This window comes from Ursus maritimus, unplaced genomic scaffold, assembly GCF_017311325.1.
Source record: "Ursus maritimus isolate PB19 unplaced genomic scaffold, ASM1731132v1 scaffold_2, whole genome shotgun sequence".
NCBI lineage: Eukaryota > Metazoa > Chordata > Mammalia > Carnivora > Ursidae > Ursus > Ursus maritimus.
In genome coordinates, this window is record NW_024424452.1 from 4,000,176 (window position 1) to 4,012,299 (window position 12,124).

At 61.4% G+C, this 12,124-nt stretch overlaps 1 protein-coding gene across 1 annotated transcript in view; it reads left to right on the plus strand.

Moving 5' to 3' along the window:
• The first annotated feature begins 4,885 nt into the window (after window positions 1–4,885).
• SLC29A4 (solute carrier family 29 member 4) overlaps window positions 4,886–12,124 on the plus strand; it is an 11,199-nt gene continuing 3,960 nt past the window's right edge. The window contains exons 1-5 of the mRNA XM_040636541.1: window positions 4,886–6,700; window positions 9,194–9,325; window positions 9,517–9,630; window positions 10,069–10,197; window positions 11,850–11,924. Coding sequence (XP_040492475.1) covers window positions 6,526–6,700; window positions 9,194–9,325; window positions 9,517–9,630; window positions 10,069–10,197; window positions 11,850–11,924 — 625 coding nt within the window. The 5' untranslated portion in view covers window positions 4,886–6,525. The remainder of the gene's footprint in view (window positions 6,701–9,193; window positions 9,326–9,516; window positions 9,631–10,068; window positions 10,198–11,849; window positions 11,925–12,124) is intronic.

Here is a 12,124-nt window from a genome sequence, read left to right on the forward strand (position 1 = left end):
ATCTGTCACGTTGAGGAAGCTCTTCTTTCTTTTTTTTTTTTTGCCATGCTTGGAAGAGTCAAGTTGCACACCGTGGCTCCTTCTTCAAAACTTTGGTAAAATCCTGCAATTCTGTGAACCTGCCAGCCAAGCCTGGGGTTTTGAGCAGAGGGGTCATAGATCTTCCACAGAACCCTCTAGTTCCTGTCTAGTAATTGTTCCATTTAGATTCCTGTCTCTTCCGAGAGCAGGTTGTCTGCTCGTTTATGTTTTCCTAGAATATCCTTTTACCCATTTTTTAAAAAAATGTTGTGGCCTGGATGCAAAGTGTCTTTTGTATTCCTTCCCATTTCCTGTTTCTGTGTCACTGGCCACACTTTCACCCTACTGGTTCCACGGCCTGGTGGTGCCTCAGAATCATACAGCCGAGGGGTGACTTAGTGTTCCTCCGTGTGGTTACACAGACTTCCACTGGTTTCCCTGGGTTTGTCAAATATAACAACCACGTTGTCTGTCCCCCACCATGATGACGATTTCTTACCCGCTCTCCTAGGGTAATGGGGCTATATTTGCAATGCTTGCCTGTTACAAAGCACATCTTCGTGTATTTAGAATTATTTCCTTGGGCTAGATTCTCTGGATCAAAGGGTAAGCATGTTTTTTAGGCCAATTTACTTTCCAGAAGGGTTGTTCCAATTTGCACTCCCACCAGCAACCGAAGATTAAAAACCCAGGTCGGGTCATGCTTCTTCCTCCAGCTGAACCACTCCGGGGGCTCCCGCCCCTTCCCACTGCCAACAAGACCCCCCTCAGACTGGTTTCTGCCCCCACCTCACCTTCCATCTCCCACCAGAAGGTTCTTCCTCCTCTGTTCCCCGCTACACTGACCTTGTTTCTGTTCTTGAATAATGAGATTTGTCTGGCTCCTGGACTTCGCGCTGGCTGTTCCCTGTGCCCCACACACCCTTACCACAAACCACCCACAATGGGCTCCTTTCTGTCACTCCGTCCAGGCGTCTCCTTCCCAGAATGGCCCTCCTGACCCCTAGGCAACGACACCCACCCCATCCCCACGGTCACGTACTATTCCTCCTTTCTGTCCTATGGTCTTGCAGACGTTGGATGCTTCCTGAAGTGGCTCCTTGTTTGTTGCCAGTGTCCCCCACTAGACTGAGACCCCGTGGGGGCAGAGACCCCAACGTGTCCCCTGTATGCAGAGCAGTGTCTCACACCCACCAAATAATTTCTATTTACACCCAGGAGAGCTCGGCCCGGCTTCCTACAGAGGCCCTTTCAAAGCCCCAGACCCATGGGGAAGCACGAGGCTCAGTTTCTTGAAGACCAATCACTTTGGGCTCCTAGGGGGCTCAGTCGGTCGAGCCTCTGCCTTTGGCTCAGGGTCTTGGGATCGAGTCCCACGTCGGGCTCCCTGCTCAGGGGAGGGTCTGCTTCTCTCTCTGCCTCTGCCCCTCCTCTCTGCTTGTGATCTCTCTCTCTCTCTCTCAAGTAAATAAATAAAACCTTAAAAATAAATAAATAAGATCAACCACTTTGATTAGCTGTCCTTCTCCCCGGGTCCAAACAGCACCAGACCAAGAGCAGGGGGTGCGTGCCGCCCTGAGCGCGCATCCGCACCTCCGCCCCCCCCCCCCGCCCCCTTTCACTTGACTTCGCTCAACGGGGCCTTATTCAGCACCGCGTTCAGTCCACCCTTCAAACAAGTGTTTGGCTCTTACTGTATGCCAGGCACTGCGCTGAGCGCTGAGGATCCGGACAGATATAAGGCAGGGCCAGTCGCACGGGGCTGCCAGTGTTTTAGAAGGGGTGAGCAAGGCTTTGAGGAAGGGCGCCAACCACAGCTATGGGCTGAGCAGCGCCTCTGAAGCTTCCTGTTTGGTGGCAGAGGAGGTCTGAGAGCAACAGGAGGAGCTAATCTGGTAGGAAGTGAGGGGAGGCATCGAGGCGGGGGCCGGCAGGTGCCACAGCCACCTCAGCTGATGCCATCCTGGCAGCTCGGTCCTGCGTGGGCAGGGGGCTCACCCAATTCCCACGGACACAGATCCCAGACCAGGAGGGGCCCAGGATATGTCTACCTCTCACCTGGGTCCTGTTCTCATCTTGTGTCAGGACCCCTTTCCCTGCATGGACACTGTCCTGTGCCAGGGGGCTGGGGGGCGGGCAGCTCCTCTCTGCACTGTTCCTCGAGCTTCCACACGGTCTCTCTTAAAACCACGTTATAGAAGGGTAAACTGAGGCTCAGGCAGAAGCGTGCGAGCTGGGGCCCTCAGCCCTGAGAGAGGGTTATAATGCCATCTACCTGGGAGAAAACGGAGGGTCCCAAGCTGGGGGGAGGAGAGACTGGGCAGGGGTGGGGACCATGCGAGGGAGGGGCACAGGGGTTGGCGTCAACCCCTAGACCTGCCTGGAATTCGTGCATCTCACGATCTCTAGCCCACGGACTCCTACTCATCCTTCAAAACTTTGAGTCTGGCCACCCGCGTGACCTGTCGCACCCACTAACCTGGGCACGGCAGGCCTGCCCCCACTCCCTGAGGACCCAGGGCAGGAGGCGGGGGGCACGGGGGTAGCGGGCCTGGGCATCCACGCAGGGAGGTGGGCATGGAGGTGGCAGGCTAGATCAGACGCAAGTCTCCCCGGGGGTTGGCCGGGTGCCACCACGCCCCTCCCCGGGGTGTCAGGGGCGACCTCAGCCTCGGCCCCGCCCCCGCCTCCGCCTCTGCGGGCTCCCGGGCATGGGGAGGGCGGGGGCGGGGCTCCGCGCGGGGAGGGGGGCGGAGGGGGAGGGCGGGGCAGGCAGGCGGGGCTCTGCGCGGGGGGCGGGCCGGGGCGGAGCGCGGTGGCCCCCGCCGCGCTCGCCTCTGCTGCTGCGCCCCCCGGACGCGCTCACCGACCCGGGCCGGGCTGACCGCTGACCCGCGGAGGACGCCGGCTGCGCCGGGCCCGAAGCGCGGAGCGTCGGGCGCGGGCGCCCAGGGGTCCCGGCGCGGGGGCGGCGGGCAAGGCTGGGCCGGGCGCGCCGAGGACCCCGGGGCCCGGTCGTGCCGAGGTAAGCGGTCACCGCGGAGGTGGTGGGCAGGGACAGGGACGGGGATGGGCTGGGGCGCGGAGACCTGTCGGAGCCTTTGTCTGCGGCGCGCGCGGCCCCACTCAGCGCCCCCTCCCCCTCCGCGCTGGCTCGGGGCAGCTGGGTCCAGGGGCGGGGGCACGTGGCTCTGGGGACCCCGAATCTCCCACCCCACCCCATCCTTGTCTTGGGAAGAGGGTACTACTACGCTGCCCCATCCAGCATCTGGACCGGGCCAGCACCCCCCCCATCAGCCCATCTGCGAGCGCAGGACCCAGACCCAGGAGAGTGGCCCGTGGCCCCAGGCCATCCCCAGGTCTGGGAGCCACCTCCTTCTCTTCTTTGGCATGACCAAAGGGTCCTTCCACCCTAAGTTCCTCCCTGGACCCTCTCTGCCCCATCTCGCCTCTTCCCCCAGCCAGCTCCCTCCTGGCTCTTGGAAAAGCCGCTGTAGGAGGCAGGGCCTGTGCCCAGGGGTCACCTCGTGGTGGCCTGGAGAGTCTGTCTTTTGCCTAGGGGCATGGGCCTGGGAACCAACTTTGTTGCTGATAGGGCCAGGCAGGCAGAAGGAGCCTGGGGGATGCAGGGTGCTGCCAGCCCTGGGACCCGCAGAAACCAAGGGCGGCGAGGAGGGGGTGGCAGCCGCCAGCCAGCGCCTGTGGCCAGTGCATTCACCTCTCCAATGGCAACTGCAGGAAGGGGCGGCCCGGGGCCTTGGAACCCCTTCTCTGTGGGCAGAACCGGCAGTGAGGAGTCGGGGCCATGTGTGGGCTTGGCTGTGGAGAGCAGCAGAGAACTCAGTAGGCCTAGGCACAGGGGGCCAGGGACACCTAAGGGTGCCCAGCTGGCTAGGGCTTGTGGCCCACGATGAGTGTGAGGCCTGAAGAGGGCCAGCAGGCTGGCTTTCCAAATAGAATTCACGTTCCTTGTCCCTTCTGGGGGGACACATTGTAGAGGCAGTGCACAGCCCCCAAAGGGAGGGATCAGCCTGGCCTTGGGGGCACATTCGGAAGCAGTGTCCGCTCAGTCACAGCTGAAATGGGGGTGCCAGAGGTGCTCGACTTGGCTGGGACGCCAGTGCAAGCTGCGGCCTTGGCTCTCCGTGCAAAGTGGGGGCCCGTGAGCTGGGCTTTCAGTATTGCTGGGGGGTTAGGAGCCCTCCCAGGCCCACAGCGGTGCCCCGAAGCAGGGGTTTGTGTGACTTTCTGAGCGTCTCCCACGTGTAGCCAAGCCTTTGACCACTCAGCCACCCACCCCCGACAATCTGTGAAGTACTTTCTCACCCTTCTTGTCCACAATAGGGAGGTAGGGAAACTGAGGCCCAGGGGTGGCCCATTGAGGCAGTGACTGGTGATCTGTTGGCCAAAGACGTGAACTGTGTCTTCTCAACTACTCCCCAGGGGTGGACATCAAGGGGTCCTGGCAGGGTGGGGGGAGCCGAGAAGAGCCCGTGCACTCTTGGATTTTTTAAACCTATGTGCATGTCCTTAGATTTTAAGTAAAGTGGAACATGAGAGGAGGAGGAATGGGTTGGGGGCGATCTCAGGTCCAGGCTGTTGGTGTGGAGCTGAGGGGTCCGGGGAGGAGCAAGGTGGCTGAGGCCAGAAGAGGTGGAAACAAGCCACCTCAGTGCACCCCCGGACTCTGCCACCAGTGAGGTCATGCCTGGGGGCTTGGGGCCACCACAGGGGAAGCCAGAGCCCCCTGCCCACAGGAGGGCCGTGGAGCAGCATGTGGGGACAGTGGCTGAGGCTGGCACTGTGGGTGGCAGCTGCCTGCCTCACCGATGAGCCAGAGGGAGCAGTGGGGCCGCCTCCTGGCTCGATGCTGAGCACGTCTGCCTTCCCGGGTGGCGTGGCCAGGCGTGGCCAGGGCGCTGCGTCTTGGGAAGCTTTGCAGAGCATGGGTCAGGGGTTTGGGGTTCAGGCGTCCTCCAGGGCTGGGCTTCCATCCTGAGTGGATTGCAAGGGAGGGTGTTCCATTGTTGTAGACCACTGCTCTGCCCCCGGCTCCTTCCCCAGCCTTCCTATCTGCTCAGGGAGGCGGGGAGGGTGGGGCCCAGGGTCTCTGAGCCTCCTGTGTGGGATCCTGCCCAAGGCCACGGTCATTCAGACCAGGCCCAGCTCTGTCCTAAGTCCCACTTGGTACCCCCAGCTCCAGATGAGGCAGGATGCCCAGGGCTGGGGCACACTCGGGGAAAGCACTGAGTCTGCAGAGGGGTTACCCAGTCCCCAGAGGGAGAACCCCAGACTCTCTTCTCCGTGCTCGTAGGTGTCCATCAGCCGGGGCTGCCCCCAGGTGGCAGGGGCAATCCCCCCCGGTCCCTGGAGCAGCCTGGAAGCAGGATGGCTCCCGGCTCCGAGGCCCCAGTAAAAACTCAGGGGAGAGTAGGAAAGCTGGAAACACGGCCTGGCAGGAGGCGCCTGGTGACGGTCAGCATATCGGGCCTGGAGGCTGGGAGCGGGTAAACTGAGGCAGGAGTGTGGGAGGAAATGAGAGAAAGCAAGAGCAGATGGAGGTGGAGGGGTGACGGTATGCCGACCGCAGAGAAGTTTGGAGCAGTCCCGGGCACATGGGATCCCTCGGGAAGCGGGCCTTCTCGGCCTCTTCGTGGGCTCTCGCACACACCCAAGGGCGGCTCTGGGGGCCACGCTCAGCGCCTGATGCTCTGGTGTCCCCCCTCTGTCTCAGATTCTCTGCGAGGAGCTGCAATGAGCTAAATGAATAAAAGTCGTTAGAAAAACAAATTGATGGAGCACCTGACCGGCTCGGTCGCTGGAGCGTGAGATCTCGGGGTTGTGCACTCAAGCCCCACGCTGGGTGTACAGATTACTTTAAAAAAATAAAATCCTAAAAAAAAAAAAAAAGGAAAAATGGATAACTCTTTTAGAGAAAAAAACAAGACTCCCCCCATCCCGACCCACCCCACAGTGGGGGTGTCTCTCCATCACGGGTAAATTAGCTTCTTCCTTAGGCAAAGGTAGTAGACTTGAATTGAAGCAAGAGAAACTGAGGCGAGACCAAAGGAAGGCCTTCCCGCCCCGGAAGGTGGTTGGCCCCAGGATGGAGGCCCGCGGTGCTTCGGAGTGTCCCACGGGCCTGGGTTTGGGTCGGGACGGCCCCCCATACTGCCGGGGGTGGGGGTGGCACCCTCCAGGCGCGTGTCCCCCCGGCTGTGAAGTGAGTCCAGGCGCCTCGTCCCAGAGGGAAGCGGTGCGGGGACCCCGAGCGCAGGCCGGCACACCCCACGTTCCAGATTGTCGGCTGTCCTGACCGCTCAGCGAGCCCTGGAGCCCCGGCCCGTCCCTCGCCCTCCATGCCACCGCGCAGCCGTCACGGGGGTCCCCGTCACTGCGCCACGAGCCCGAGCTCCCGAGACGGGAACGGCGTGCCACCGTGTGGCGAGCCCAGGGTCCCCGCGCTGCCTCAGCCCGCCTCTCCTCTCTGCAGCGCCGGCGACCATGGGCGCCGTGGGCAGCCAGCGCCTCAAGGAGCCCAGCGTGGCGGGCACGCCGGACAGCAGCGTGGTGATGAGCTTCAGCTCCGACAGCTGCCAGCTGGAGGAGGAGGGGGCGGCGCGGACGGCTCGGAGCCAGGCCGGCGCGGCCAGGGGCGTCCCGGGTCTCCCAGGCTCTGGTGAGTGAGGGGGGAGGGGCCGTGGGAACCCTCGGGGAGCCTTGGGCGGTCCCTGAGCGCGGGGCGCAGTGTCCGTCAGCCGTGGGGACGACCTCACGCGGATGCCGTGTGTCTGTGTGGGTCACGGAGCCAGAATGAGCCCTCATCTGGCCACGGGCTTCCATGACCACCGGGCGGGTGGAAGGGCGCCAGGGGGATCCTGCGCTGCCCTGTAGAACTTCCATCTGGAGGTGCGACCCATTGTCGCTTTGGTCACCTTCGCTGGCCTCCCTTCAGTGGAGACGGGCAAGTGCCTGAAGCGAGGACCGATGTGAGGTGCAAAGACTTGATTTCGGCCTGGCTGTGTGACCTTGGACAAGGGCCTGAACCTCTCTGAGCCTCGGACCCCACCTCGAGGAAACGGGCCAGTTGCCTCTGCGACCAGACTTGCTGGGTAGAGGGCTGCATGCGGGGCTGACACTGGACAGGTTTGGGTTCAGCCCCGTCCCTTCACCAGCTTGGGGACCTTGGGCAAGTTACCATTCTCTGGTCTTTGGTTATATCCTCAATGAAAGGCGAACGGTTCAGGAGCCACAGTCAATGTGGCTGCAATGAAAGCCCCAAAACGTGGCTTGGGGCTGTCCCTGCGCTCGGGAGGCCCCCGTGATAGCTCATTTTGGGGTGGCTGTACTTTACCCTAGCACTGCTCCGGGCCCAGAAACGGGCTTATTCTCTGGTTCCACCCCCTCTCTCTGCACATGGGCAGTGTGTGCTGCTGGCCAAGCCCTGCAGTGGCTTGCTCCCCTGTGCCTGGGCAGAGCCAGCTCTGGGCCCGTCCCCCAGGTGCCAGACGTCCCCTGGCCAGGCGTGGCACTAGCTAATATGTGGCCGTGGCCCTTGCAGCTATGGCCATAGAAGTGGATGGTGGCTGTAGCAGTGGTTTTAACTATAGTGGCCGTGGTGACAGGGGCTGGGTCACTCGGGTTCAGCCAAGAAACAGAGCCAGTAGGAGATGCATAGATGGAGAGTAGACAGATTTGTAGACCTGATGCAGGCATAGATATACACACGTGCATATGGATTTATTTCAGAACAGAAGCAACTACAGTGGAGCCTGGCCAAGTGGTCTGAAGTCCATAAGGCAGGTGCTCAGGAAACCCCAGGGGCCTGAGCCGTTTTGGGTCTCAGCTCTGGGACCTAAATGTCTTGCCTGATTAGGTCAGGCCCACCCAGGGCAATTTCCTTTTGACTAACTGAGAGTCCACTGAGGAGGGACTTTCATCCACACGATCCCTTCACAGCAGCGGCTCAGTCAGTGTCTGATTGAACAAGGGATTAGTTCAGCCTGCCAAGTGGACCCATAAGACTGACCCTTCACAGCTTGGCTCCCAAACACAGCTCCATAACCATACTTAACCTTCAAATAAAGGCACTGACAAAGTCATCGCGCTCCCTGGGCGCGACACAGAGAACCCCTCTACAGCCAAAAACATGCGGACGCCTTCCCCGCCTCGATCCCACCTCCCTCCTGTCGCCCACGATTTAAATACTGAGGTTTTAAACACAAAGGCATCCCGTGAGGCGGTAAGGTGATAAAGGGGACAAAACCCAAGCTTGTACACATACACAAACATAGTCCTATCGAGGTAAGGGGCAAAGACGCATAACAACGCTCTCTTTGGGTCTGAGGGGGTCACGTGGCCGTGGCTGGTATTTATAACTACCCTTCCCTGTTGCCCTCCGCTCTCAACTGGTCACGCTGCTTTGCCCGGTGCGGTGACCCAGCCCTTCATTTCTAAAGCCTACGATCGGATCGTTACCGTTTTCCGTTGACTTCAGCCCCAGGGAGCAGAAGTCGTAAGAGATGCCGTGAGGAGCCTCTTGCTTTGCAGAGATACTCATACTCTGTTCCATCCCCAGTCTCCCCTTGGTAGTCAGGATGAACGGCCCGGCCGGGACGGCAACCCTCTTCTCTGCTGTTGATTCGGGAGGAGCCCGACCTGGCCGGTGCCTGTCTTGCTTCCCGGTCAATGGGACCGTCGTGTCTCCGGGTAGAAGCGTTTCTCCCTTGGGAACCTGGACCCCCCGCCCCGTGGCCCAGGAGCCTCGAGTCACAGGGCGGGAAGCAGCCACGTTGCTGGCGGGGGTCTGAAGGGCGTAGGGAGTGGTGCCACTGCCACGTCCACGTGTGCGCTCCCTGGACACACGAGTGCCCGGGGACAGGCAGCCTCCCGGGGTGTTTCGCCTCGGCTGAGTCTGCCAACGGCCGTCGCACCATTCTGTCAAGCCAGCTGCTCTGCGGCCGTGACGGTGACGGCCGTGGGTGGTTGCCATGACAGCTCTGGCCGTGAAGGGGGATGGTGGCCACGATGCCGGTGGGTAGGGTGGCGGTGACCGTGGTGCTGACGGGCCGCGGACATGGGGATGGCGCTGCTGCGGTGGACTCCGGTCCTGGCACAGTGGCCGTGGCTCCGAGGGCTTTGGCCCCCCCTTACCTGCTGCCTCTGGGTCCAGCGGTCGAGGAGCCGGCGCCCGACGACCGCTACCACGCCATCTACTTCGCGATGCTGCTGGCTGGCGTGGGCTTCCTGCTCCCGTACAACAGCTTCATCACCGACGTGGACTACCTGCACCACAAGTACCCAGGTGGGTCCCCCGCGGCCGCGCCCGGCCACCGCCACAGGCTGGAGCCCGTGTTCCCCGGATCCTCGCTCAGCCGCTCCCCCTCTCTGGGCTGTCAGCCGTGTTCAGGCGGAGCGAGGAAGCGGCACCTGGCGAGGGTGGGTGCCAGCCGTGGGGCTCCCCCGAGCGCGTGCTCCCCCCTCCCCCCGCCGCAGGGACCTCAATCGTGTTCGACATGAGCCTCACCTACATCCTGGTGGCGCTGGTGGCCGTGCTTCTGAACAACGTGCTGGTGGAGAGACTGAGCCTGCATACGAGGATCACCGCGGGTACGCTGCCCCGCGGGGCTCCCAGCTCCGCGTGTCTGACCGGCCACTCACCTCCCCAGTTCCCGGCGACTCAGTCTCCCCACGTGGGCAATGGGCCCGCCTCCTAAGAACGTGACAGGGTTCAGTGTGTGAAAACAGGGTCAAGCCGGTGGCAGAGGCCCCACGGGCCAGCATGATACCTGCCCCTGGGGAGGCCTTTGTGGACCCCCACATCTGCTCTTCCTGTCTCTTTCCTCTTCCTGGCGACATCCAGTTTCAAGGCCCAGCTCAAACGGTGCCTCCTCCAGGAAGCCTTCCAGGCACCTCCAAAGTGTCCCCGGCCCTCCCAGTATTAAGGAGAAAGGCAGACAGAGAGGGGACCTCTGACGGGGCTCTACAGGAAGGGTGGGACAAGGGGAGACCCCAGCCCACTGCCCACCTCTCTGGCCTCTCCCCTAGGCTACCTCTTGGCCTTGGGCCCCCTCCTCTTTATCAGCATCTGTGACGTCTGGCTCCAGCTCTTCTCTCACGACCAGGCCTACGCCATCAACCTGGCCGCCGTGGGCACCGTGGCCTTAGGCTGCACAGGTAGGACCCTGGGCCGGGGCGCGGGCAGGGTGGGGGGCTGGCGCCGAGACTCTGGGTACCGTCTGCGGGCCGTCCCACCCCAGCCCCGCCGCCTGCCGGGGGTGTACCACACGGGGGACGGGGGCTCGGCGCCGGGTCGTAGCCACGTGCGTGCCCCGCACGCATGCTCTGTGAGTGCACACCCCGCCTCCTGCGTCCGCCCACACATCCTACACACGTGCACACGCCCCGCACCACACCCACGTGAGCACTGAGCACACACAGCATCTGCACACGCACGCTGTTCACACGTCCGCACACCCACTGCTCTCCGTGTGGACATTGAGGCAATCCCGTGGCTGTCTCGGGCCTACGCTGCGCTTCAAAAACTAACCTGCCCACGCCACCACGCCACCACCTTTCTCTTGGACAGTGGCTTTGAAACATTTTTTTAACTTTTTATTTGGAAACTGTTTCAAAGCTATAGAGAGCTTGCACGAATATAGTGTAAGCCCTTCGCGCCGGCTCCCCCATTGCTGACATTTTGTCACACGGGCTTTCTCTCTGTCCCCCTTATACACGTAGATACATACGTGTATACATACGTTTCATCGCTGAATACATACAAATATAAAATAATCTAAGTTTTCACCTTAAACCATTTGGGAGCTGTCTTGCCCAAATACTAGCTCTCGAGGGTGTGTTTTCTAGAAGCCAGGACATCTCTTCTATGACCGTGTACGGCTGCCCGAGTCAGGGAGCGTAACACCGCACAGCGCTATTCTGCGTGACCGTGTCCCCGCTTCCCCAGTCACCTCCATCATGTCCCTTATAGCATTCTGTTTCTGACCCAGGATCTGATCCGGGATCGTGCCCTGCACTCACTGTCATGTCTTTAATCCCCCTTAATCCTTCGTGGTCCTCAGCCTTCCTCTTTCGTGGCAGTGACATTTGGAAAGGTCCAGGCCAGTTGCTTTGTACTCTTTCATACTCTCTTTGAGCAGAAAGAAATACACTGCACGCCATGAGCCCGTGAATGCATTTGCATGTGTTTGTCAGTGAAATCAGGGCTCTGGGAAACAGTGTCCTCAGGTCTGCTCTGTTCCATTTTGTTAAACAGCAAATGCCGGGAAGGAGCGGGAGAGCCTGTTTTTCCTAGTGTGACTGCACCGGGGTGTCCGTGGAGGCCACGGACTCTCAAGCCCGCAGGGTCTGCACCCAGCACCCCTCCCCGCTAGATCTGGGGGGCGTTTCTGCCTGTGTTAGGATGAGAGCGGGGAGGCGGTGCTGACCAGCTGGCTCAGAAATCTCCATGGCTTCATAGAACGAGACTTATTTCTGGCTCTCTCTGCGTGTCCAACACGTGGTTTGGGCGATGCTCCACACGGTTGCTGGGAGCCGGCCTGCAGCGGCCCCCATCTGTCACACGGAGCTCCTTTGGTCACTGCCGCTGGGGGAAGAAACCCCGGAAGTCCACGTGGGCTTTTCCCTGCCTCGGCCAGAAGTGGGCAGGTCGTTTCTGCTCGTGTTTCATTGGCCAGAGCCAGTCACGGAGCGCGGCAGGCCCGTGGCCCCTGGCACGTGCCGTTTGGTGGGCAGGGTGGGTGGACCAATCCCTTCGCCACACGGTGATAGTGGCATCTCACGGTTACTCCTCTGTCTCTCCCCCCAAGTGCAGCAATCCAGCTTCTATGGGTACACGGGGATGCTGCCCAAGAGATACACCCAGGGCGTGATGACCGGAGAGAGTGAGTGTCTGCAGCCCCCCGGGGGGAGCCCCCAGCGAGGTGCAGACCAGGCTGGGGCTGGGGCAGGTGCGGGGCAGGTGCAGGGCAGGGGCAGACCCTGCCAGGGCTGGGGCAGATGCAGGGTGGGGGGCAGACCCTGCCAGGGTTGGGGCAGGTGCAGGGCGGGGGGCAGACCAGGCCGGGGCTGGGGCAGGTGCAGG